The sequence below is a fragment of the Phalacrocorax carbo genome, chromosome 5, assembly GCF_963921805.1.
Source record: "Phalacrocorax carbo chromosome 5, bPhaCar2.1, whole genome shotgun sequence".
Classification (NCBI taxonomy): domain Eukaryota; kingdom Metazoa; phylum Chordata; class Aves; order Suliformes; family Phalacrocoracidae; genus Phalacrocorax; species Phalacrocorax carbo.
In genome coordinates, this window is record NC_087517.1 from 69,560,474 (window position 1) to 69,588,356 (window position 27,883).

General features: G+C 51.6%; 1 protein-coding gene across 1 annotated transcript; it reads right to left on the reverse strand.

The window, feature by feature from the left end:
• Nucleotides 1-4,111: 4,111 nt before the first annotated feature.
• LOC104047970 (guanine nucleotide exchange factor for Rab-3A) lies at nucleotides 4,112-25,242 on the reverse strand. The gene is given in 11 exon segments (XM_064452928.1): nucleotides 4,112-6,812; nucleotides 7,210-7,276; nucleotides 8,287-8,386; nucleotides 11,189-11,301; nucleotides 11,405-11,533; nucleotides 14,952-15,167; nucleotides 15,795-15,872; nucleotides 17,439-17,534; nucleotides 18,047-18,281; nucleotides 24,901-25,067; nucleotides 25,069-25,242. Coding segments are annotated over 11 exon segments (1,371 nt in total). The 5' UTR covers nucleotides 25,156-25,242; the 3' UTR covers nucleotides 4,112-6,729.
• Nucleotides 25,243-27,883: the final 2,641 nt, after the last annotated feature.

Here is a 27,883-nt window from a genome sequence, read left to right on the forward strand (position 1 = left end):
CCTATAAGGAGCATGTTGCCTTGGCAGAGCTGACCAGCCCCAGCCCTCAGTGCCACGTGTGCACCTAGAGTCGTGCCAGGACATTGACTTCTTCCTGGCTGGGCCACACTCCCCAGGTTTCTGAAATGACTGGTATTTTCCCACGGCTGGTATAGTGTTGTCTCTTCTGCAGTAATCCTCACTCGTTAAATACATTTGTCATGAAAGAAGGTTATTAGTCATTACTAAAGCTTTGAAATAGCTGACTTTGAGGCCACCTGCTTACCTCCTCACTTCTTGTCTGCACCTGAAGTAAACAAACAAAAAAATCTTTCATTTGTTGGTTCCTGGAAACATACATCTCTCTGTGCGTGTCAGGACAGCCTGATCAGCCGTACAAAGCCAGCCTGATCTACAGCCCTGTGCAAACGTTGAGTAACTTTGAAGGCAGGGTAAAGGACAGGACCAGCAGACCCAGGGAATTGCCAAGAGCAACCAAATCTCTAGGTCCCTTTCTTGCTTCCTCTCTTCTTGCCATTCAAAGCCTGCACTTAAACACGTATTAACATATAAGTACCTAAAAGCACCACACTGTGCACAAAACTAACATCCATCAGAGAGGTAAGATATCCCTGTTCTGTCCCAAACCCAAGCTCCTTTGCAGCCCAGGTTAAGATCCCTCATTCTGGACCTGCAGATCCTTACCCCTCCCAACCATGAACAGGTTGACAAATGCTCAGAGCCCCACATACCAGTAGACCAAATATATCACACCTATCACCTCATCACTCCTACTAGAGCTCTAGACAGAAGCTGTGCCCCAAATATCCACCTCATGGTGGAAACTAATCATCTCTCAGTTTGGCAGATGGGGAAAGTGAAGCTCCAAGGCAGGTGGCTGAACTGATAATCTACACTAGAACTGGTGTAGGCAGAAACCACAGGAAGATCTTTGGTCCCTTTTGCCGTAACTGCCAGACTGTGTTTCGGTGCCATGCCAAAACGTCTCACGTCCTGGCATCTGCAAGTCAAATACATCTACAAAGGCAGATGTTTGAACTACCATCCCTTTGAAGCTCTCTTTTGGCCCAGGACAGGCCAGCAAGCCCTATGTTGTGGAGCAAATGGGCGCAAGGAGAAATGCTATTCATAGAGCAGCATGTACAAGAGGACCCAGGGGCCCTGTTCAAAGGACACGGAGAGGGTCTGGCAACTGCACCGTGGTTTATTTCTGAGAGGGAAAACGGCAGGAAAGCTCTGGTGGAAGAGGTGGGCAGATGGGGATAAGGGACAGGGCTGATGTCTTCTCACACCACAGAAGCTTCGGAGCCAACCTCATGGCTCAGCTCCCAGTCACAGAGGTTTCTGAAGCAATGCCTACTGGCTCTAGCGAGGTCATTACACCTGAAGACCCAGACAGAGCAAAACATTCACAGCGTCTCGCCTGGCCATCCTCATCGCTTTGCAACACTCCTCAGGCTTAACCGAGAATCCCTGTAAAAAAAGTCCAAATCCTTTCCTTTGCGCGTCACGGACTTTCCCTCCAGCCTAAGGAGAGCGGGACCCATCTAACACCGATTCCCACGGCCAGGAGCGGAGGAAGGCTGCAGAAAAAAGGTCGGCCAGGTGTGATGCCTTCACAGAGGCAGGAGCAGAAGCGAGGTAGGACCTTGGAGATGCCCCGACCTCGCAGGGTGGACAGCAAAGGACAGTCCCTGCCTGGTCTGCCTGAGCCCTCTTGTGGCTGCCTGGCTATGCTGCACCGGGGAGGACCAAACCTCCGGGGAGAGAGAGGAGAGGCTACTTTCCCTTGCAAAGAACGAAGAGCCTTGTATTACTTTTTCATACAGACCCTGCAGGATCCTAAAATAAAAACCACAAAGAAACCCAAAAAAACCAAAAACACACCCAAAATAAACAAAAAACCCATCACCAGACAAAAAAAGTTGATATCCCACTCTGCAGGCAGCTCTTAATTCAAAATTTAGCTGCTTAACACAGGACAGCTGAGGAGCTGAAAAGCACAAAGCAACTTTACAGTCATCTAAGCGCAGACAACAGCCAGCACCAGACCCACCAGGGAGGGAATACGCAGACACGGCTTTGGGTTTGGCAGGAGGAGAGCCCTTCTCATTACTCCATCGTATCTGCTGTTGGCCCTGGTGCCTGCCTGCCAGCTCCTCCTTGAAGTCCTCATCCATCCAGGGGAGTTTGTCCTGGCTCTCGTGGCGGCTCCCCTCCGCTCACATCCCTGCTCTACTCCCGCACTGGCGCTGAAGGCGCAAGCAGGACGGAAAGACACTGCCAGCCCTGCTCCTGCTTTGCGATATAGCCTGTCGGTTTCCTTCTCCACGTCCAGATGACTTGTCCTATAAAATAGTAACGCCATTCGAAAAATGGTAACATCGTTTTAGAGAAAGGCATAGGACCTTTGGGTAAGCGTCGCTGCTGTCTGTTGGGGCTCTCCACATCCCAGAGGGGGCAGCCCCTTCCTCTGGGCACTTGTTAAAACTGAGCTGCCTCCGGTGCCCTTCCCTCCCTCCCACGACGTCGGATGCCAACGAGCACGAATCCAGACGGGGAGAAAAATGATCTTACGCACCCTCACCGACCTGAACAGGCCAGGGAAATCTCGGAGCAGCAGCAGCGAGGGACCGCTCAGCCCATCAGAGGATGGTAATTTACACAGGAATGGAAAGGGAAAAGGATGGCAGGGAGATTTAGGGGCCTGGCTAAGAGTGGCTCTGGGTAGGGAGGACACGGGAACACAGCTCCTGGCTTTAAACACAGCGTGGAGAAGGTCGTGGTGATGTTTCTGTTGCAGTGTCGTAGCAAGCACCAGTAGTGGGTCTCAGGGTTGCACCCAAACAGGAAAAATGGCGAAGGGCTGACCACCCTTGCATTGAGCACATGCCCAGAGGAAGCCCGGGGGGGGTTCAGTGGTTCGTTGCCCCATGCTGGGGAGAACCTCAGCACCGCACGCAGCCCCTGCCTCACCCAGAGGCACAAGGTTCCCTGGGGCCAGTCCTTCTCTTATTCATCCTCACGCAAGTTCACTTTCACTGTAGGAGCAGCCCCAGGATACAGAACCCCTCCTACCACGAGGTCTAAAGCTGTTCTCTGCTCTGGCTGTACCTGTTTCATTTCCCAAAGGCCTTTAATGTTTTGCTTTTTCCTTCCACTGCCATCGCCGAGAGAGGATGACGAGATCTTCCACGTTAATGTCCACAGCTAAACGCAGGAGGAAAGCGGATGATTTGAGTGAAGCCAAACTGATGCAACTTCCCAACCTGGAGTCTGAGAGCTGCTGCTGCAGGGCAGGCGCCCACAACCAGTTGGCATTTGCTTGTGCTTGCCTCTGCTGCGGCGTGGAGAGCTGCCCACGGGCTGGGGCCAGGGGAACCCAGCCACAGCCCCCCTTCTCCTTCGATAGAGGACAAGAAAGGGGCTGCAGGAGCTGGATCTACCTTTCAAATCAAGTTGCAGCGAAAAGCAGGGTGAATTACCTGAACGGCAGGAGCAAGTTCAGCCCCCGAGTGCTGCTACAACTCACGCTTGCCAGCTCCTGCCTTTGCGTCCAAAGCCCCAGGCCCCCGTGCAGCCACTGGAAGACCCACCAAAGAAGAGTCCATGATCCAAAAAGATGAGAAACATTCACTCTATAGCATTAAGGGACCATCAGTAATGGCAGCTTCTGAGATTCCCACCACAGTTCCGCCTCCACCTGCTGACAGGGGGAGACTGCTCAGCCCTGCAAGGACAGAACGAGGAAGATCCTTGCATTAACCAGCCTTTCCAAGCACCAGCATATCCCCTGCGATGCTTCAAGCCAGTAACTGACCCAGACCTCAGCCTTGCTCATGAGGAACCACCCAGGCCTGCTTTATCACAAGAAATACCTGTGATAGAGCTCTGTTTGCTACCAAAACACCGTCACTTGGTGAAGTCAGGGAGCAGCCAGCTACAGGAGGGGCAGACTGATGAGGAAAAGCATTAAACCCCCAGTCCCTCAGGACAGGCAGCGACAAGAGAAGCACAGAGCACAACACCCGCCAATCTCGATCGTTCTCTTGGCTTCCGAGCACGCATGCCCCAACCAACCCAACCCCAGAACTGCAGGCAGACCTTTAAAGAGGTTAATAACAAATGTTTATTCTTTATTAAAGAGCAGGGTGCAACCATCCCGCTGTTAACGGAGTGACTTCATATTAATTTCCAGATTGTTCTCTCTGCTTTGTTTTAAATGTAAGACAACCTTATACAATGCATTTCTCTAATTCCTTTCGTCTCAAAGTGCTTTACAAAGTGACACTGAGGGGGGAAAAAAAAAGAATCCCACAAACCAAAATGTCTCCTACAGAGAGATCATCTCATTCCCAGTGCTGCAAAGCAGCCACAACTGTTGTGCAACGTAGCAGCTAACGGCACAGGATGACAGGTAGAGATCAAAGGGTCAGGAGGAACAGATGCAAGGAGAAACTGCCAGGGAGAGAATTTAACTGCAGCTGGGAAGACATTTCTATTTTCTCCTCTAGAAAAGCTGATGTCAGATTGCCACAAGTCTGCAGACACCACCAAGAGAGATGCGGGTTTATCACTAGGCTCAAGACCCAGCCAGACTCTTACCCAAAGATGTATTTTTCCAGGCTTTTACTCCACATTTGAAACATATTCCTTTGGTGAAGAGTAGCCGATGTAGGCACTCAGCTAGCTAGGGCGAGCAGCACGAGCTGGGGCACTCAGCTGTGGGAGGCAAAAGCAGAACTGGGGTGTCAACAACTCAGACTTGGAGGTCAGCCCTTTCTGAGCTGAAGGAGGTGGATTCAAAGCTCGTATGTACTGTCAGGAATGTGTCCTCCCAGCTCTGGGGATGACAACTCAGGTTTCACACTGCTACTAAACCTTGGCAAACGACACCATATGCCAGTATAGCTAAAAGGGAAGGAGTCCCCTGAGGAGCAACTCCGCAGCATACTGTGAGTGTGCTCTGTGACAGGAAAGCTTGTGCTCATAGAGGGTCTTCTACTGGAAGGTTTTCTCAGACCTGCTGTGAAGTGGTCCTTTTATTAGGTTCCAAACCAAAACTTTTGCCTTCCCTGTCTATTCCTCCCTCCCCTGGACAAAACCACAGCAGCTCAGGTTTTTTTTCCACTGAAGATAGAGTATTCCACTGTAGCATCTCTCAGGAGTGGCTGAAACTTAACAGAGCTGAGGATGGTGATCCCGTTCTGGGCACCAACTTGCTAAGATGGGAGTTATGATGGTGGCAGAGGGACAGGGGTGGTGTGTCAGTCGAGTGCAGAAATGCCATGTGAGAGGAACCCCCCAGGGTGGGTGGTGGCTGAGCTGATTCCAGTCACTGAAAAAAAAAGCTACAGGCTTTCTAAAATGCTTTTAAAAGCTAAATTGGCTACAAAACACTGTCATGGATTTCACACAGTTCTGTAGAGGCAAACCTGGGCATGAGCTCAAGCTCTAGAGAGCCTCCCCTTTACAATAGCTTTAGTGATTTCTTTCCCAGCACATTTGAGGCATACAGGAACGGCACGACATCCCTCATGTGCACATAAAGATGTCTCAAGTCTCCTCACCGGGGAATGAGGGCCCAGAAGCAGCTGGGTTTCCCAGTGGCCATCCATCTCTAGGTCTGATGCAATACTGGGGAGGAAATGGCAGGGCCTCAAGCCTGTACCCAGCCTAAGCATGCTCTTTCTGGAGACAAACAACCCAGCCTGGGACCACGGTTTCTATCTAAACAGTGGGGCCAATACTGCCCAAAGCTACCCTGAGAGCAGGAACAGCTCAAAGGCATCTGTCTGGGGGTAAGGTTTGTATCTAAGAGCACCACGGCAGACTTCTGCACTGAGGACTGTCACAAGGCACCACCCATCAAGGTCAGCATCTGCTTGTGACAACTGAGGCAGATTCTCTAGACCAGGAGAAAACATCCTGCAGATTGCAGCCAAGCTGCAGCCAGCTGCGAGTTACGCAGTTTCCCTGCTTGCTTTCTTCTGCCGAAGGCCCCAGGTGCACAGCTCCGGCCTCTAGTCCGGCTATTCCCCCAGCCTGGATTACCTAGTGCCAAATCGCAAGCACAAACACAAATCCCTCTTTGTGACTCAGCTGGCAGAAAGCTTCTCTTGCAGGCTCCTTTAAAAGGAGCAAGGAAGTACTTGGAAACAGGCTGTTCATGGCTCTCCGTAAGGTTATTGTGTGCTGCTGGCATTTACAGGGCCATCAGGGGAGTAAGTGGTCAGCAGGACCTAGGTGTACGGCTGGACACAGCACCCTCCACCCCAAAGAATGAGTGGAACAGATGGACAGACAGCCAGCATCTGTCCTGAGAGAGTTGCTTTCGAAGAAGGTCCAGGACTCCTGCCTTGCACAGGGCTGGCCTCAGATTATGCCAAAGCAGACTGCATATAAAAACAGAATTTAAAAAAAAAATGGATATACACTGCATATAGGAGACTCCAAAGAGGACAGTCTGTAGACGGCCACCCCACAGCAGCCGGGGCCAGCCCAGCTCTGAGGGGGTAGCTTGGCAGCCGCATTCCAGTCACAGTTGGAGAAGTGGGATAGCTGAAGGTGGAACTTGTGCTTCTTGCTCCTTGATCAGCTTCAGGCAGAGGGAAGGTGGGGAGGGAGTAAGGCCCGCTGCAGGAGAGGCACTGCGTTCATCTGTTTGGCAGGCTACATTTGACAAGCCGCTCATACGTGAGCAGTTTCCTTCCACGCTCAGGCCTCTGCTTACATCTCGCTGGGATAAAACCCCAGTTTGGCCAGAGACATCTCCCTCCGGAGCCGCATGACCTCCCAGTACATCAGCTCCACTGCAAAGCAAAATGGGTTTGGGGAAGAGAAAAAAAAAGAAAAACCACCAAAAATCAGTAAGCAAGGCACAGATGGACAGCACCATGCTGTGCTCTCAGTGCAGCCCAGCCAGGCTCACCCCAAAGGGAGGGAAGCAGACATGCTGGAGAGTCCAGCAGGTCACCCCTTACCAGCCCCACCCCAGGGCAAAGCTCCCAACAGGCTGATGAGCAAGGAGTAGGCGCATCTATTCCTCCCGCTCACGCCTTTTCGTCATTTAGCTGTTTCTCAAAGACACGGGGAGTTCAGGATGCCCCAAGCTGGCCCCATTCCTGTCACGCTGAGTAGGACCTCTTAATTCCTCCCAATTGCCCACAGAAGGCACCCCCACCACAGCCAGCTATTACCCCCTCTTACCATCCTGTCTCACCAAGCCCTGCTGGATATAGCGAATGTATGTGAAAAAGTTGCACACCGCTGTGATCTGAGGGAGAGAGGGGGGGGGAAGAAAAAAAGTCAGCTACAGAACTGCTTTGCCTGTCAAGAGGCTTGCACAGCACCTAGCAGGAGAGCTCTTAGTCTTCAGCACCTGAGAAATAGTATGACATACCACCAGATGGAAAGAGATAGAAAGAAAATTGGTTAAAAAAAAGGAATATATCAAAGTTCTGGGCATCTGCAATCCCATCCCAGGGTATTACACTATCCATGAGACACGCTGTGGAAAAACTCCAATCTACTGCAGATTTGAGACATAAGTACTACTTAATGTGGCAGCAAAGTCCAAGATCTTCCTTCAAAAAGCACTGTTTTCTGACTGAATGAAAATCGTTGGAGTTAAAGCTTTGTGCAGAAAGCACGTGTGTGCAGGGAGGTAAGGGTGTTGTTCATGGCACGTTAGAGTGTTTCGGTGCAAGTGACAAAAATTAGTCAACCTAAGTCCATGCACAAAACCATCTTTTTGCCTCTGAAACAGTCACACATTGCAGGATCAGCTCTTCTGATATGCAACTCCGGAAAAAATAAACTTCTAAAATGCTCTATTGAATCATAGCCCCAAAAGCAACATAAATAAATCATTCACCTTCTCCCTTCCCTCCAAAGAAAGGACAGCTTGTTCTCATACCCGTTTGAGTCACTGATCTGTACTGGAACTGTGACAAGAGCCAGCATTTGAAGAGCAGAAAATTACTGTATTTTACAAAGGAGGATTTAAAAATAATAATAAAGCAAAACAATCAAAGCCCTGTACTAAATCAAACCATGGAAAACAAACACACCGAAGACAGGTTGTCTGCAGGAATATAAGGCAGACCACCAGAGCATGAGGCAGGGCTGGAAACCTGCACCCTAGTCATTGACCAAAAACCACCAAGAACAAACTCAAGCCCTACAGGTCTCTGTCAGTTTGAGGGCTACCCCAAAAGCTCCTCCATCTCAGGGCCTAGAACAATTTTGGAGGGTCAAGGCACCCTGGGAAGGTGGAATGCTCACCCTGGCCCTGCAGGACGGTGAAATGTAGTAGTAATTCCCAGAATCCCCCAGCATGATGCGGTGCTTGCAGGTCCTGGGGAGGCCACTCAGAGCACATTTCCTGCAGGCAAAGGAAAAACACTTCAGTCTTCAGCCGTCTAGTGGCACGGCAGAGCACAGCAATTCAACAACCTCAGGACTATTCCCAAGAGATGAAAGTGGGAGCTCAGAAGCCAGATGCTGTGTCAGTTCAGCATGAAGAAGAAAAAAAAAGCCTTGGCTGATATGAGCCTTTTGCTCCTTGAAAGATTCCATAAACAGCAAGTTTAGGAGACCTTAGGCTAAATATCTGGAACCATGAATTATTCCATGCCCAAGCAAACCAAGGCCGTACCCTTTCCCTGGCAGACAGCCCAAGACACCACCACAGGAAATATTAAAGAGGTGGAGGCTGGAGCAGAGTCATCTGGTGTCAGCACAGGTCCTCCATGTTCCAGGCAAGCCTTTTACTGAAGGAGTTCTGCTCAGGTGTATCAGCTTTCCCACTGAGCTGCAAGCATGCTGGCTGGGGACCAAACCCGGTCTCCAAAGAGGTAAATCCAGCATTTGAGCAGAATTTGCTCACGCTGAGAACTCAGAACAAGCCACACCACAACCTTTACGCTAGGCTCCTATTAATTTGGGCCTGATTCAAAGCTACTCTAGTTGAAGCCACATGGTTTGTACTGACTTTGCAGTACAAAGGCTTGCAGTTCCTGAGAACAAGCCAATCCCTTCTTGTGCAGACAGGGAAGATGCTTGGCTTCACAATTTTACGGAGATTTCAGACTGAGTGAAGAAAACAGTCTTTTCAAGACAGCTCAGCTCCCAGGGAGACCCCAAAAAACGTCATCAGCATGGGTGCAGCATGCCTCTCTTCTTGCCATTTCCGCCCACTATTTGCAAGATGAATGGTTCCAGCACCAGCCAGTTGCCCTTCCTTCATCACCACTTAAAGCAGTAAAGCAGAATTTTCTGCTGCATAGTCATCACCACGTTTCCTGGAAACTTACTGCCTGCATGGTGGGAAGGGGGACATCAGTCCCTGGCTGAAAAAAAATTGCTCTGTGGGCCATGGAAGATGACAACACATGGGAGCAGATGTTTCAGAGAGCTTCTGAGCGTGTCTCTGTGCTTGCTTTCCACCACTATCAAGGCAAATATTAGCTAAGAGTGGCAGCATGGGCTGTAGGTGCTCAGATGCAATGAGAAGTAATCATTGCCCAAATATTAACACAACTTATGGGCATCAAATCCTCAGAAGGTGCAGGATGACTGATACCTTTGTAAATGAGATACCTTTAAGAGGACCTAAATCTGAGCAGTGGAAAAAGAAGAGACTCCTACTGGTCTCTCTTGGCTTGGTTGATACCACTTGGTGTAACCTCAGCTGTCACAACTGTAGCTAGAAGTAACCTAAAGCACAGCGGTTGGACACGTGCCCTTCAGCACTCCGCACACCCCAGGGCACTTTGCTGGGCATGCCACCGCGAAAGCCAGTTGTCCTCAGCACCTCCTCGCCAGCATTTTGCTCTGATGCTATACAGGGGATGTCGCACAGTGGCCAGCTCAGTCCCTGCCTGTCCAGACTCCTCAAACTGTTGCACTGAGGTCTGTACATTAGGGTACAGACAGGTCTGGTAGGTCCCAGCTTGGGCAGGGACCCCAGCTTTCTCCTTTCCAGTCCACAGCATGCCCAAAGTTGCCATAAAAACCAGCGGTTTGCATCTGGGAAACAAAGGGGAATAAATTCCTTTATGGTCCTTTATTGCCAATGGCAAGATTCCTTACCATCCTGTCTGGGTGGAAATTAAACAGGGTTAAAAAGTTAGCTTAGTTCAGCTCTAGCCTCAAAGCTGCTAAATTGCAGTAAGTTAGTAACTTGTTAATGGATTAGAGATCTTTGATCACTGACTAAAAAAATAAACACTTCACTTACGTTACAATTTGTGACCGGAACCCACTGTGAAGACACACACACAAAAATAAAGGAAAAAAAAAAAAAAGAGGAAACCGGTAAGGATAAACACAGGATGGGTTGTTCTTGGAACAGGCTTGACATACTCATGGAACAATTTGTTTCGAGATGACAGAAAACACAGAAGAGAGTGGCAGGAAACCTGCATGCAAGCAGCATTCCCTGTTAGTGGAACACCTTCGCTTAGAAGGTGCCCTGCTTGAAGATAAAGGAGGGAAGAACAAACAGAGAGCCCTGACTGAAATTAAGTTCAATAGCGGAATAAAATGTCCTATGTTTGTCTGGAATGTCATGCCACTCCTGCTAGTGCTCCCCTTCTCTGAGAGAATCTCGAGTTGCCTCTCACATCAGATACAGTCACACAAGCTCTGGAGCAGCCACAGCCCCAGTTCTCATGGCAAGGTGACTGCATCAGGTGGGGAAGATGATATGCAGCAAGAGGAGATCTCTCCTGAGCTAGGCTCAAACCTACCTGGCGCACCAGCAAGGTCAGGAGTGCAAGGTGAGCTCAAACCTCACACGATGCAAGAACATGAGATAAAGCAGCTCTGGCTTAATCCTTTCACGCTAGGTTATGCACAAACACAGCTTCAGAGAACATTAAACAAGTTGCTACCTTAAGGAGGGGGGCAGGGAAACCCTCTCCCAAGCCAAGGGCACTAACACATCACTAGGTTATCCCCCAAAACAGTCAGCTACAGTACATGAGCTGAGCCAAGGTAATTCCCCTTCTCACGTGAAGAGCTGAGCTGAACCACCACTGCTCATAGGCTGGGAGAACACTCAGCTGAGCCCTTTGAACTGTTCAACTCGACTGACTGAGCAAGGCCTGGCCAAACTCCACTAGGTAGTACAAAAAGACCAGTAGCAAGGAGAGGACAAGAGAGCATAGGCACGGTTCCTTACTTTGGCCCACCGCACTCTTCCGCTGACACCTTCACCACAGGCAGTGTCTGGGAAGCAACCGGCTCAATGGTGAGTGTATTCTGCTCCACAGCCACTCGCACCAGCTCCGACAGCTGCGGCAAAGAGGAAGGAGTTCAGATACGAACGTTGCAAAGGTCACCTCCAGAAAGGCGCTGCCAGACTGCACTGTTTTTGTCCTCCTTTTCCAGCACTCACCTCCTGCTTAGTGAAGTCCAGACAAGGTCCTACATCTTCTCGGTAAATTCTGTCCAGGAAGGAGCAGGATTTATCCAAAGTTGGAGATTCCTTCCAGGCCTGGAACTCAGCAAATAAGATGGAGTCGACCTGCAGCAAGTGTCCAAGAAGAGCAGGAAAAGGGTAGGGGGGTGGAAGGAGAGATACCATATCAGAAGGTGTCTGTTTCTATGCAGGTAACCTAACTACGGAACATATGCTTTGGCATCTAGAAAGGCTCAGACATCACAGAAATGTCTGGGTGAAGCTGGCTTGCGCCAAGGATCTTTCATCTCCCACTCATCAGCAGTTCTGTGCCAGACTGACACAGCCATACTGGGCTTATTCTGCCAGAAACCTCCAGGCACCTCTATCCCATCCTCCCCCAGGACAGGGCAGCACCTCTGCTGCAGGAAAGCCACCACACAACCACTGAACAGACCAAGTGTCCGCTCAGCCCATGGCAGGAATGATGAGAGCACCTGAATGGCAAAGCACGGTGGTATCGGCACTCAGGACACAGGAGGTAGAACCCTTCCATACGGAAAGGACTGCTACAGAAAAGGATGGATTGGAAAAAAAGCCATTAATAAACAGCCATCAGGAGGATTACATTGAGTGAGCCCAATTTTGAGCTCACAGGGAATGCCAGCCCTTTAAAGACCACTCCAAGCCCCAAAACTCCAGTGTTTGGGGAGTCACAGAAGTAATGGGAACACTGAGCAGCCACACAGGCTTGCAGGGGGAAGCTGATTGTAGGGAAGGAGGTCTCAAAAGGAACTCAAAGAGTAGGAACAGTTTTCCCCATTCTAATGTCTGCTCATTGCCTTTTACAGGTGAGCCTGCAACGTGATCACTGCTCAGCAGAAAGGCACCCAGGACAGAGCTTGCTCCTGTCCCCTGAGCCAGCAGGAAGGTTGCTCCCTCCATGCCTGTCTGGCTGTAAATAGTTCCAACCCGGAGACTCTCTGGGATCTGACATTTAACCATTATCATTAGCAGAACCACCAACCTGACTGATAGGGCATCCCCTTAAAAGGCCAGCAAATCCTGTTAAAGCTACTGAAAGGGAAAACAAAACTAAAGAAAGCCTGCTGAGCAGCACAAAGAACAAAAGTGAACAAAGCTGGAAAAGGTCTGGGTTCTAGCACGCTCGCTCAATGCTGTGGAGACCGCTCACCTGGTACCAGGAGACGGCTTCAGAGCCACAAGGTGGAAAAACAAATTGAGAAAGACACACACACAAAAAAAAAACCCAACCCAAAACAACAACAAAAAAATGGAGGTTAGCATAAAAGGAAGCTAGAACTGAAAGGCTAGAAGTGTGAGAGGCAGACAGGTCCCACCCCTCCCCAGGGCTGCCCGGAAAGGTTACCTGCTGCAAAGATGAGGACGCATCTGCCCCCAAGGCTTGCCAGCCTGGTTCATAGGTGATGTGGATAGCCTTCCCAGGGATGATACAAAGGAGCAGAGAGAGGAGAGCGGGTAACCCAGACTTTGAGGGCAGAGGAAGAGACAGACAGTGAAGGAAAAGGTTTAGAGAGACAAGCAAGAAAGGGAGGTAAAAGACATGAGACAAAACAGAAGGTACAAAGAAAGGCTCAAGTCCTCCCTTCCAGGGAACTAAGAGTGCTGCTCAGGACTTCACAGGGCCACAAGCCACACCTTTTGGCTTCAGCATGACATGCAAAAAGGGAACAGAATCTGTTATTTTTAGGCTCAGTTTAAGATGGGGCATGTTTTTTCCATGGAGCACCAAGCACCCACTCTCTGAATGCCAGGTTCCCTTTCATCACCCCTCACATATGCCACTAAGGAATGTGAGAGACAGAACTTAATAAGTTAACAAAAAAACACCCCACCCTTGATATATGAAATTAATAGTCACTTTGGAAGCTGCAGCCCTGGGATTTTAAGCCCCAGGATATTTGCACCATGTGGAAGTTACCTACATATCGAAATGACAGGTCCAGATCTTTAACAGGCAAGTCACAAGAGAGAGCGTTTCTCTAAAGATCATCAACACGAGCTTGGCTGAGACTGGGCCAAGGACAGTAAAATGAACTACCCAGTAGGCAACAGTTATCTCTGTTTATTGTAGGCAGAAGACAAATTCTACAGGGTAGTCAGTGGTTCACCAAACTGGGCTCTCATTTTGGAGCTCCTCTGTTCTGACTGGAGGAATGGTTAGCATAGGAAGAGGTCACAGGACGTTAAAAAAATTAAAACCTTTTTCTTCCTGACCCTCAAAGCAGCTTCTAGCTGACTGCATTTGACTCCAGCTTCCAGCATATCTGGACTGTTCCCCGCTTGACCAAGGGAAACCAGCGCATCAGGCCTTCACAGCTACTCAAGTGAAGTTTAACTTTGGCTTTCTTTCTGACACAGCCGTTGTTCCTCTCTGCCTGTGAGCAGAGTTAAAGATCTTCACCTCTTGTATTGCTGTCTCGGGACAATAGCTATAGCCAACTCTAGCAACAAGAGCACTGCAGAGAAGCTGACAAGGCACATTCATTGAAACCACTGCCAAAAGCAGACGTTACCAGCGTCGCCAGCACGGTCCTGTTTGGTGAGACTATTAATTTCACAAGTGGCCCTTCTGCATACATTCTCACACAAGCCAAGTGACCAGGTGCCTTCGTGTTCCCTCAACAATTCTTTGTGACAGAGGCCGCAGCTCTCAAGAAATCACTAGGGGGACTATATTTCCCTCACCACATTCTCACTCATTTTCATTCTTCCTGACCAAGTGCCATAAGCTGCCTCCTTTTTGCTCCCCAGGACAGCTGTGTACACATCTGGCTAGTAGAAAGGCTCCCAGATGGAAAAGTCCTGCTAGCAGGAAGAAGCGTTACAACAGTTACAATGCTGTAACGCTGGTCACAGCGGGTGGGGGACTATCAATGGATCACCAAAAGGAATTAAACAGGGTTTGTTTGAAAGGTATTCAGAAATGCTTTGTATGCTTCTCTGCCCAGTTTCTTCCAGAGAGGAAGGAATTAAATATAATTAATTAAATAAATGCTCTGCAAAGAAGAGGAAGAACAGTTCCATGCCCAAGAACGCAGAACAAGTGACAGAGTACAAGTTGATGGATGCATCCTGGTGTCCAAGCCAAACCAGGTACGGAGAAACAACTGCAAATCATGCCAGAACAGGCAGTGGACTCAACTGCCAAGATGCAGCAAACAACTGGCTTCTGCTCAGCGACTCCTGACACAGCCACTCTCAGCACCGGTACCTCCTGGATCCGTGCATGCCCTCCAGATATCCCTCAGCTGCTTCCTCTAGCAGTTGTCCTCACGCAGCCTTCAACACGCTTCCCAGAAGAGGAAACCTCTGCAAATGGAAACCCTCCAGAGCCTGCCTCAGCATAAATTTAGGGAACAAGCCACGTTACTGCACAAACAGCTTCTCCCAACACTGAAGTCAGAGGTCTCCAGGAAGCCTAAGTCAGAAGCCTCACAAGCTCCCGAGCATAGTGACAGCAGCGGCTCCGAGGCCAATGCAGTGAATGGCCCTCACTCACCTCTTTGCACTCATGACTGACTGGTTCTGGAGTCACATTCTGGCTGGCAGCTGAGACCATTGCACTGCTGGTGCTTTTATTTCGCCCATGGCCCTTCCTGAAAACAGCTTTAGAAGGGCTCTGGAGCTGAGGGTGCAGCTCCCGGTTTGGAGAGGAAGGTGTGGATGTAATCACTAGTGTCTTCAGAGCTGTTACCTCTGCCTGCAGCATGTCGATCTGAGGAGACAAGGCAAGAGTCAACAGCACCTTCAGCACCCCCGAGCTCGAGCTTACTGCACCCCACCAAACTCTAAAGTCACAGGGAACCAGCTGCAAGCCCAGTCATGAAGCCTCCTTCCTGTTCTCCCAAATGCCCACCACCCCCCAGAATTTCAAACAGGGCTACACAGCAGCTATTTGGGAATCCATCCCTCAAGCTCCTCAGTCAGAGCACATTTTGCCCCAGGCTCTTTTTAAACCCAATAACCCAGATGAAATTTCTCTCTCCTCAAGAAGGAACCAGTTGAACAGCCTTGTGATGCAGCCTTGTCAGGAAATTCCAACTCCCCAGCTCCCTGCTCTATCCATCACCACAGCTGTGCAAATTAAACAGCGTATCACTTCTCTGTGGTTCCCCTGGCATCCACTTCTCAAAGGGGAGCTGGATCAGCAGACTGCGAGAATGCCTTTTTCCCCCTCACTCAGTGTCTGCTGGAGAGGGAACAGAGCAAATGCAGCACCTCAGAGAGACCGAGCTGCAGGCACTTTACTCTCTTCCAGCCAACAAACAGCACCATGGCTGGGCTGAGCAGGGATGGCACCAACTTAGCACAGAGACCAAGTCACAGAGAGAGGAGTTCTTACCTTGCCCCGTGCCTCCCTCAGCTGTTTCTCTGACGCCGCCTGTTTAGTGTTTGCTTCTCTCACCATCTTGTGTGCTTCCTGGACCAGAGAGAGTTTTAGTCTGCCTGTTGCAGCCCCAACTCATAAAGCCACCAGGGCAGGCCAAAGCTCTGCCATACCAGACGCTCTGGGCAAGCAAACAGGGGGACAGGCATCACTGCCACATCCAAGGGTTTTACTCTGTCAGCTGTGAAAAGCCTTCCCCCAGAATTTCCCAGAGAAGGCACTCAGTGCCAGAGCCTGGAGTGCATCCCCCTTCTAGGAGTGTAGTTGGCTACATTAAAGAGTTTAGCTGGCTGAGTGCAAGGTCATCTCTTTCACCGATATGTGCTGCTGTGAAGAAAGCTAGAAGCAAGGGCCTGCCCCTCCTTGCCCTTGGAACTGGCTTTAAAGCCAAGGCTTTAACATTAGCACCCACCTGTGCTACACCACAGCTGTGTCTGTGCCCAGTCCAACATCTGTGTGGCTGACCTTGACGCAGACTCACTAGCCTGGCTTCCTGACTTGACCTCAGGCCTGCATTGTCACTGCAGACTTGCTGGTTGATCACCAGGCTGTTTTCTAACCCTGATTGCTGTCAGTGGCACAGATCCTGATCCAGACTTGCTACTCCATGGGTTGGCTCCTCACTTGTGAGGTCCCTGCTCTTGCCTGACTTGTTATTGTACTTTGCTCCCACTTCCCTTGCGGAGCAGCCAGCCCTCACTGCTCTGGACGTGGCTGCACACAGCAGGAGCTGGAGCTCAGGTGGGGGCCAAATGGTAGAGGCTAGCTTAAAAGCATCTCCCACAGGAAGAGGGGAGCAGTGTGAGTCCCAGCTGGAGCCTTCCCACAGCACTGTCTGGAAGCAGTCTGTCCAGGGCCACCAAAGGAAGGGGACAGCTCTCAGCTATGCTATCTCAAAGCTCACTCTGAGCCCAGGCAGCCAAATCTCCAGGAGAGGGATGCTCTCTTGGCCCTCACACTCAGCACCAGCCTGTGTTTCAAAGGTACCAATGAGCTCTGGCTTTCCTCACCGCCCAGTCAGATCCAGATATTAGAGCTGGTGGTAAATGGGATTTTGGCAGGATAGAGCTTGGCAAGAATCGTGTTAAAAAAAAACCAAAACAACAAACCCAAACCAATGAACAGGCCTTCTGAACATTCACTGGAGCAGAGTATATGAGGACATCCAGCCCATTCCCACCCCAAGCAAGGGCTGACACAAGCCAGGGAATCATCTCTAATACACAGCAGCTGCTGTCCGGATTACAGAGCAGGCATGGGAGAGGGACCAAGAGCTACGCTTCACTCCAGCTACAGGCATCCCCACGTCTGTTTTTCTACCAGATGTGCAGACCCATAACTACTGTGCTTTTTATGCCACCCCACAGCTGCTGAAAGGGAAAAGGAATGCATGCAAATGCTCTCCAGGAGCAAGTACAAGCAGGGGCTCTGAGGCTCTGCCTGCAGCGCTGCCCAGCTCTGCTTCTCCAAGTGGGAAAGAACAAAGCAGGAAGGAGGAAACTGTGGGAGGAGATGGCTGGAAGTTCAGGGAAAGCCTGTGCTAAAGGAGTTGGATGTAAGCTTAACTTTAGAAATTATGAAAAAGGAAGAGGGTGGTACCTCAAATAGGCTAGCTGTTAACTCCTCTAGTTCCTGCTCCAGCTGTTCTCTGACTTTTGACAATCTCTCACATTCTTTGTCCTTCAGCTTCAGCTCCTGTTGCGCAAAGAGAGAGGGACGTGTGAGCTCATAGCAGGCCCCAGTAGCGTTGATGCCTACCTGCCCCCACCTGTCAATCACACCCTTCCTCCCCACCACACCATGGATCCCCAGCCCAAGACTCCTGTCACTAAACTCTGTACCACGCTCCGTGTCACCAAAGGCATCCCTCCACAAGCTGCAGCAGGCTTTTCAGGCTGGAATTGCTCCCTTGGCATGAGCAAGGAGGCTCCATAATAAGCACTGCCTGCCTCAAGCTGCTCTCTGCAGCAGGTTTCCAGACTAATTTGGATGTTGGCATGGAGTCTTTGGGTCAACCTAGCAACTGATGTCCTGCTGCAAAGCACTTTATGGCCACCTCAGCAAAATCTCTCTCCTCTTCTGCCTGCTCCAGACTGCAGCACAGCCCCATTCAGACCCTGCTCCCCTCAGCATCACCTCTAGGAAAACCCTCACTGCTCAAATCCGTGCCGCCATCCTCAGGTGTTCTCACAAACTCTGGGCCTTACCTTTTGTGCTTTGTGCAACTCTTCCTTCAGGAATTCAGACCCCTTTTCACGGATCTCCACTGAAGAGCTGCGGAGACGTGACACGTTGAGCTGCTCTGTGGACTGGGTCTCATCCACACCTCCGGCATCCTGGCACCCAGTCTCTGGCTCCTCCTTGCTGCCTTTGGATGGCATTAGTGGCTTCCAGTGTCCCACAGCTGGTTGCTTCTGGCTGTCTTCCTCAAAACTGGCCTGGCTGTGGGGTACCAGCACAGTGAAATTTTATATGGGAGCGATTCACAGCCTTCCTCTAACACCCTCAACACATCCACCTCCAGCCTCTGGCAGGCACTGAAGTGAGGCCGGGAAGGTGATGGTATATGAAGAGGGCAGGATTGGCTTAGAGGACCTGCTTTGTGCCCAGCAGCACCAGTTCATTTACCCTGCAGGCAGTGCCCCCCCATTGAAGGGCTTCACCCTTTTGGCACTGATTGCTTCCAGACCAGCAACAAAAAGGGAGATGACAGTCTAAAATAAAGAATTTTGGGGAAATCTCCACTCTTATCCGGGGATCTTTAAGAATCACACCAAGTCTGGTTTAAGAGTGCAGCTTGCATTCCTTTTAAGAAGGGTTGGTTACTCAACAGTGAGTATTCCCTCAGTTAGCCAATTCTGGCCACACAAAACTCAGTAGGCAAAGCAAAGCTATTAGTAACTCCTGGTTGTGCCCTCCTCAACCAGCATGTCCCAGATACCATTAACTCAAGATAAAGCAGGAGAACTAAAGACAGCTGCTCCAGGAATCCCATTCTCACCTGCCTTCAGAGATAAACAGACTGCAACTGGCATGTTCAGGACTCCAGTAAACCTAAGTGCAGAGACACTGCTTCCGCAACCGAAGGGAAATAGCAAATAGCAAGAAAAAGACAGTAAAGCACTCTCCTTCCCTAGCAATATACAGGCCCTAATCCCCTCCACTGCCAACCCAGCTTTCCTCTCCCCCCAACCCCTGTTCAGAGGGGAAAACTCCACTTTTAACCTACCGGTTTCCCACCAAAGCCCAGAGACAGAGCTGTCTAAAACACTGTGTCCCCACTGAGTTGAGACAAAGCCCTATTTCTTAGTTTTGATGGCTGTCAAGTAAAGGTGTAACAGATGGAACCAGAAGAGTCACCCAGGACACTGTTCCCCAGTGCTCAGTAGAACTTTATCAACTGTGAACAGCCTAACACAGACCCTGGAAGAGGCTGATTAATTTAGTAGGCTTTGCAGCTGCTGGCACCTTGTGAGAGGAAAACATGGGGTTGAGTGCCTGTGCGAGAGGGCACTGCAACCATAGCGTTGCCTAGAGCATGTGCATCACCCCTTCTTCATGCGCTGAGCTGTCCTCACGCAGTCGCTTGCCATTTGAAGCGATCAGGAGCACGATCAAGCCTTGCACACATGGGAGGTTTCTATCACATCCAGCCACTCAGCAGGACACACACACACTACGCTACAGGTTAACCTGCTGCCTGTTATCTCTGGGTCACAAGCCTTAGCCGAGCTGTGGCACTATTCTCTTCCATGCACAGCACCAACCCCTCCTCCCACATGCTCCTTCTGGCTGCTGCTTCTTGCCCACCACCTTCTCCTGCAAAGAAGCTGTCACCTCCTCTTGGTTAGGTTCACTTTCTCTCCTTCCTTTTCTCTGTGTTTTCCTCTGCTGAATTTGCCCTATGTCCCATATTCCAGCCAGGTCACACTCTTACTCCAGCCCCCTACCACATGACAGAGCACAGACTGGGCTTATCTCCAGGTGCAGCTCAAACGAGCCTTGTTCTCTCCCATCACTCCCAAACACAAAAGGCCGTCAAACAATGAGGCCCCCAACTACTGCCTCCCACAAAGCCATCCATGAGCAACAGCTGTCCACAGCCATCTTCCAAAGAGGGAAAGTAGCAGCAGCTACCAGCTAATTCAGCTCAGGTACCACAGGAAGGCATGTGGAAAAGCACATGCGGAAAACTCTCTGAACCCTTGGAAGACGAAGAGCACAGGATCCTCCCGGCTGCCATGCCGTGCCATTCTGGCGGTATCATAGATTTTGCTGACCACTCTGTTGAGGAAGAACAAGGGAAAGCACCAGGATGGTCAAACAGCAGTGCTAAGGTAGGAAAGGATAGAAACTAACAAGCATCCCAATGACTTCACCTGGTTTTACTGAACGTTCACTGGGAAGATCTAGAAAAGGAGGCTCATCCTGGTGATACTACTAAATTTGGAAGCACGGAAAATAAAATAAAAATGTGCCTGGGGAAAAGGGCAAGAAAACAAAACTAGTTTTGGCCAGAGTAAAAAGGGCAGACAGTGCCTCCAAGCAAAGATAATTCATCTTGAGCTATTCAGCATGCTGAGACTGCCTGATAAAAAGCGATATGCACAAACACGGAGGGCTATGCCTGACTGAGCGAGCGACGTCCAAGGGGAACTCCCAGACTGGGCAGGCATCTATAGTTTGAGGTGCAAGAGAGCTCACAAGCGTGAACTGCAGGGTGTCCAGAGCATGCATTGCCTGCTCCAGCCAGATAGGCTGCTCTGTTGGCACGTTTGGTTCATCAGAGGAAAGGCAGAACTGCACAGAAGAAATAAAATGGTTCAGAAAGGTCAAGATTAGCTAGTGTGGGTCACTTACCTAAACAGGGACATCGCTAATGGAATGAGGAGGTCTCTAAAGAAGGGGAGGGATTGAGCAAGAGAATGACCCAAAGGAAGGAATTACATCCATTACAGGAGGGTGGGGATGTAATGAGACCAATTCACCCCAGAGATCAGGTTCTCTGCAATGGATTTGCCACAGAGCAGGGGAAGCGTGCCAAACAGAGAGGTCTGTTCAACAGTGAAACCATTTCTCAGGTGACATAGTAGGAGCCCTCTCTACTAGGGACTTTTGAGGTTAGACAGGGTAAGTTGCAGAGAACACATCTCTACAGGTTTTCCTGCATTAGAGATGAAACACACCAGAAGGGCTGCAGCCAGTCCAGGCACCTCCAGCTTCTGTGATCAGTCATTTAAAAAAACCACCAGAGCACAGAGGAACAGCTAGATCCAAAACCAAGCAGCTAGCAAAAAAAAGATAAAGAATCAGCAAGGAAAAGGGACATTTCAACAGTCCACTAAACTACTAAGACAGCCAAATCTAACCCGTACATAACAGGAAGAAAAAAAAAAAAGAGTTGTTTCTTTATGACTCTCAAGTTCTCAGATCAAAGTTGTTTGTCTTGGGAGACAGGTATTCCACTGTATTTCCACGCGCTATGGAAGAAAACTGGAGGACACGGAGGAATGGAACAGTCCCACCCACACTCCGTAATGCCAAGGAACGTAAAAACCTATCCTGAAAAAAAATCACCCCATCCTCTGTGACAGAAGAGCGCGCCCTCCGCACCGCGCACACAGAACGCCCGCAAAAGCCTTGGCTGTGCTCGCTTCTGCCCAGCCAAGCCCCAGCCTCGGCTTTGAAATACAGCCCCCCAGAGACCAAAGGACCACCGCGTACAGCCGCGCTCCCGTCCTACTGCTGCTCTGACTGGCGGCTATCTTCCTTGGAAAGATGTATTGTATCCTGAAGGTCTGGCATGGATAGAAGAAATGCAAACTTACACAAAAAAAAAAACCAAACACGAAGGCAACCAAACACCCCACAACATTCTAAAGTTGGATTCTGTAGAAAAAGCAAAAAAATGTGCAGGATCCGCACTTTTTCCAACGGGCCCCACATGTTTCCGGCAATGCTGAGCCAACAGAGTTATTTCCCATACGCCACGGCATGTGGGTCTCTCCAGGTTAAACTCTTGCCCTCAGCCTTCGAAGAGGGCCCGACTTTCCCATCCCGGTCCATCCAAAAGCCCGGCCGGTGCCGTTCGTGCGCCGCCACGAAGCGGCATCGTCGCCCGCAGCCCGCTCGCCGCCCCAGCTCGGTAACGCGCCCCTCGACGGCTTTTGGCAAAGCAGATGGGAGCGTTTTATTCTAGCGTTAACAGGCAATTCGTATTTCTTGTATTTGCCTGGGCGGACAGCAGCGGCCCATCGTGCCCTTACGGCCACAGGTCGCTGGTGGACACGGTATCTCCTCGTTCTGCCTCTTTGCTCGGCTGCCACACGACCGCATGCACGGACACACGCCGGCTGGGCGGCGAGAGCAGCCCGAGCCGTGAGGCTTTCGGCTGCCAAGGGCAAAACAAGCAAACCCAGTGGAAGCCCAAGGGGCAACTCAGCCCGGCTTCTCCCGCCGAGACTCCCCCACCGCAGCCCGCGCCGGCGGGGAGCCCCGGGGGCGGGGGGAGCCGCCGGTTCCCACCCCTGCCCGCTCCGAGGGTTGGGGGGGGGGGGGGGGGGGGGGGCCGGCCGCCTCCTCCCAGCCGTTCAACGGTTTCCCCCTCCGTTTGAGGCCGTGTTCGCGGACCTACCCCCGCCACATAGCTGGGACCCGCTGCCGCCCTGCTGTCTCCTCACGGCGGAGGCGGAGGAGCGCTCGCCGCCGGCCCCATCCCCGCGGCCGCAGCCGGAGCCGTGCCCGGCGCCGCGGCACCGCCTGAAGGACGCGCTCCCGCCGGGGGCACCACGTGACCCCGCCGCCGCGGGAGGCGGGGCGGGGGGGGGCGGTGAACACACCGGGACGCGCCTGCGCGCTGCCGCCCCGCCCGCTCCCGCCCTGAGGGGAGGCTCTGCCACGCGCGTGCCCCCGCCGCTGCCGCGTCCCGGGGCGGGGAGCGGAGCCAAGCCCGGCCCCGATGGCGGCCTTGCGGACCGGCGCTGCGCCGGGGCCGGCGTCCCGTCCCCCTCAGCGCGCCGCCAGGTGTACTTGTTTTATCAACTTCGCGGTGTTTTTTGTGTTTTCCTCAGAGCTGCGGTTGCCCGAGCTGGAAATCGCACCACCGCACCCCTCGGCGATAAAGCCTGGCGCGTCTCCAAGCCTGTGATTCCGTGGAAGAGTTTGCACGCCCTGTGAAAGTCCTGGGGATAGACATCAGAAACGCAAACCTCAGAATTACTGTCAGAATCCCAGGCTGGCAGGGGTTGGAAGGGCCCTCTGGAGCTCACCCCGTCCCACCCCTGCTGGAGCAGGCACCCCCAGAGCAGGGGCACAGGGCCGCGTCCAGGCAGGGGGTGAATGTCTCCAGGGAAGGGACCCCACAGCCTCTCTGGGCAGCCTGTGCCCCTGCTCGGGCACCCGCACAGGGAAGGGGTTTGTCCTCATGTTCAGGTGGAGCTTCCCGTGTCCCAGCTTGTGCCCATCACCCCTTGGCCTGGCGTTGGGCACCACTGAAAAGAGCCCGGCCCCATCCCCCTGACACCCGCCCTTCAGATATTTATAAGCATTAACAAGATCCCCCCTCAGTCTTCTCCAGGCTGAACAAACCCAGGTCTCTCAGCCTTTCCTCACAAGGGAGATGCTCCAGGCCCCTGATCACCTTCTAGCTCTCTGCTGGACTATCTCTAGTAGTTCCCTGTCCTTGAGCTGGGGGGCCCAGACCTGGACGCAGCCCTGCAGGAGTGGCCTCACTGGGGCAGAGCAGAGGGGGAGGAGAACCTCCCTCGCCCTGCTGGCCATGCTTCTTTTCATGCACCCCAGGATACTGTTGGCTTCTTGGCCCCAAGGGCCCGGTGCTGGCTCATGATTTCCAGCTCCTGACTCACAATGCCTGAGATGTGCACTGCTGGGAAGACTAAAAAGCCTTCCTATGAAGCTGAAGTTGCGGAGAGACAACCCCTGCCGTGATGTTGGTAGAGGGGAAGCAGTTTTATGCAAGGAGATGTCACTACGATTTACAGCCTGAACAGCTGTGGGGGCCCTGGGAGGTGTGAGCTCAGCCAGGGCTTCAAACTGGTACCAGCAACTTTGAAAACACCCTTATGCTGTCTGTTAACACGTCATCCCTCCCTGGCATGGAGCATGCCCTCAGACTCCTGCTGAAACAGCTCCGTGGGAAGCCTGGGATGTAAAGCAGTGATATCATACAGGAAAGTGAAAGGATGAGGGAAATCTGCCTGGTGGGAGAAATAACTATGCTTGTTAGTGGTGGACAACAGTGGGACCAAACCAGGATTTTAAACTCAGCATTCAGGGAAGGCACTGGGCTTTCCGTACCCTTACATGAATGAGACAAGTCAGTCTTGTTGTGACTGAGCTTTGGACTTTGGATCCGTGACTCCGATTTTTAGCTAGCTCATCCGTGCCCTCACTGTCTCCAGGAGGCTGAGGGAGCAGGGCGGCTCTCAGGGCAGTCATGTGGCCGCGCTCATTTACATCCTCTTTGCAAAGCAGCAGGAACACACTATCCTCTGTCCACCCATTCTCCTCCCCCCTGCATCACCACCCGTGCATGGAGGAGCCCCTTTGCCCAGGGCATACTCATCCTGAAAGCTTTTTCCTCTCTTGCTCTGCTCTGCTAGCACAGAGCAGCAAAAAAGTCCAGCCCCAGATGGTTCCTGGGGCATTTGGAAATGACCGATCCACTCCACAGCCTGCCACTGAAATCAAGAGGAGCTATGGTTCTGGGGAGTTCATCCTCTCGCTGGGGTGTTACAGGCAGAGAGAAAACTGCCACTCACAGCACTGCGGGGTTCCCACCTCCCCAGAAAGTGCTCCAGGGAATGCACAGACCCCTTTTCCCTGTCCCTGTGGCATGTCCACCACTGGGACAAAAAGAGGAAAGCACTCCTGCTGTTACCTCAGTCCCACGGCGGATCCCACAACCACCTCTGGACTGACAGCACTGCAGTTTTGGCGACAGTGCCTCCATTGGACCAAAAACTGCTCCTGCCCTCGCAGGCTGCCCTCAGAGTACGTTTCCCAGATCAGTCCTTCCCTCGTGTTTCCCACCGAGCCTTACCTTGCCATTGCCCTGGGCTTTCCTACAGGTGGTGGTATCCCCGCAGAGCCTTCGCACACAGGGGCAGCTGCCCCCCGGGTCTCAGCTTCCCCATCCTCTGCCTCGCTGCCAGACACAACACCAAAGGCAGGCAAGTTAGACATGGTGATCCTTGTATCCATCGCAGAGCGCCGCTATAGGTACTATGCAGGGAGCAATTCCCTGTCCCAGCTTCTCCTGGGTGTCCATGTCATCTACAGCCCTGCCCTGCCTCATGGCCGGGACGCATGGTGGCACCAGAGGCCAACCCCATGCTCTGAAGTCTCAGAGAGAACTGTCTGAGAGGTTTGTGTCGATGGCTGTAACCTTTGCTATCTTCAGGGAACTTTTGGGAGGAGGGGAAAGATCTTAGCTTTGCAAGGAAGCACCAGAAGTAATTAGTCTTTGTAATTATTAACTCCCAAGGCCTGGCTGGAATGGACAGAGGGTCCTCAGATTAGAAAGGTAGAAGTGCTTCCAGCATCCAACAAAGGCAGGAAGAACGAGAACTGATAGTGCAGACAGGAAGCATTAAGAGGGGATGTGCTAGAGATACTGAATCCCAACCACTCGCAAAAATAATGTGTCACAAGGTGAGAATGGCATGTGCTCCCCCTCGATCCCAGCCCCAAAGGACAGGCAGAGCTCTCGAGGAAGCCTGGACAGACCCTGAGATCTCTCCATAATCAGCTGAATGGGCTGGCCCAGCAGAGGAAAACTCAGCATGTATCACTCCCAAGCCAAAGGTTATCACGCAAGCTGCCTTGAGGCAGGAAAAGCTGCTGCCTTCTGCACGCCCTCTGCACAAGGCTAGCTGTCCCCCTCAGGCCCAAAAGCGTCCAACCCAGCAGCTGGTGAGACACAGACTCAGCTCCCACCTCTGGTTTAAAGAGGAGCCAACAAACCACCAGACAACCTTAAAGCCTCAGTGCAGCTGGAAGCTCTAGCCCAGCACCCTCGTCTCACACCGTGGAAGTACCTTGCTCTCTCCCATGTTATTTCCCATTTACATTTCATGGAAATCACCGACTGCTGGGATTGAAGTGTCATAAAATCCACTTTGCCTCCTGCAAATCTCCCAGCAAGGCACATAATGTGTTGTGAAGGCCCTGACATGGTACCTCCCCACCCTTTTTTTCCCCTCATATCTTCCCCGCTTCCGCTGCCATTGCTCCCTCGCTTGTATCCACTCGCCCCGATTCCTCTTGCATCCCTCCTGCAGATCCACCTTGCCAAGCTACTGACCTTCCTGACTCTCTTAGGTTTCTCATCCTCCCACCTCCGCCAGGCAAAGAAACATCTTGCTAATGCTTTCTGTGTCTTCTTGAGAGTGAGGTCCAGTCAGGTCCCTTGCCCCCCACAGCTCTTTCTCAAAGGAAAGGACCCCCTCACTCCTTCCTCTGCATTTCTCGGATGCACAGATACACTTGTGGCACCCCATTGGGCCCCTACAGAAGGAATCCTCTGACCCAGCTCTGCATCTCCAGTCTGAACACCTCCTCCAGCACCCCAAGCAGACCCCTGTCACTTCTGGAACCCCTCCACACCATTCCCCAGTGATCTCCCCTCAGCCCAGGCGATGCAGAATATGCAGATCCTTCATATTCCCTCCCAGAGTGCCCACATCTTCCTCTGAATGGGTCATAAATGAAGAGCAGGACTCAAAATCCCAAGTTTGGTTCAAAGAAAGTGCAAGACCGACCTCCAGAGCAAAAGCAGCTCTCATGGGAGAGGGCTTAAGCCTCCTCCGGGTTGCCTTGTCCGCTCATGGATTCAGATCCTACTACAATTTAAAAAAAAAAAAAAAAAAAGAAAAAAAGGAAAAAACAGACACAGGCTGGGAAGGGAAGGAGAAACGGAGATTATCTTAGAGCTTGGAAAGCAGGACTACACCCCTGACCCAGCAAACCCAGACCAGATGTTATTGCCATGAAAATGAGAATGAAAACAAATGGCCTAAAACTCCAGGCTTCATCCACCCACTCGCTCCCCTCCCTCTCGCCTCTCTCGGGCAGCTGTGCAGCATGTTTGCACAACTGGCTGGAAGGGCTTCAGCAAGGGTCCGCTGGGATCTCTGGGTCTAAGATCTCCAGTTTCATGGAGGGGATCTGCCTTGATCACCCGACAAAGTGCAGCCCCTGTTCCAGGGCAACAGGGTGAAAAGAAAAGACTGAAAAAGCGAAGAGTGTAATGCTCGGCTCCTGCCTGAGAGCCAGAAGGGCGCAGCGGGGGCCAGCCTGGGGCAGCAGTGCTGTATTGCTCAGACAGATGCTGCTAAGAGCAGTCACACCATGGCAATGAGCAGAGACGCACCAGAGGCACTGCTCTTCCTGCTGGTTCACAGCTGCAGACAGCTGAGAGAGAGCAACCTCACGCTCAGCAGCATCCTTTGAAGGAAGGGGAAGAGGCACCAGATGGAAAACGAAGAAGAGCAGCTGGGAAACTCGGAGCAAAAGGAGGACCGTCCCTCAGCTTTTTAGGAAGGTCTTCCTTTCTCTTGGCTGATTTGGTCACTGCTTATCCAACCAGAAACTCCTCAGTCCTGCATCCTTCCTGCAACATCTGCAAGGAGGTAGCAGGCAGACCCTAGAAGTGATGTCCAGGACCGACACATTTGGTCCTCTGGAAGCTAATCCCTACCATGGTGGCTAAGGCAAGAAAAGGGGGACCTCGCTAAAGACTCTTCCCTCCTTTTCATGTCTGTACAAGCTGAACTATGCAACATCAGAGGAAGAGGGAGAGATTTGTCACCCTCACCCTCCAGGCACTTGAAAAATAAAATGCAGAGGGTCAGACAGAGATTGGCACTCAGATTTGTAGGGAGATACAGAGCTTGGCACTGAAACCTCAAAGCAATAGAGAGCTGTTGTGCTCATATACTGATCTCTCCTGGGCAAAGTCATATCTAGATGTGTCAGGGAGTGATGGCAAAAAAAAATAAAAAGGCTATGAGGTACAATCAGTC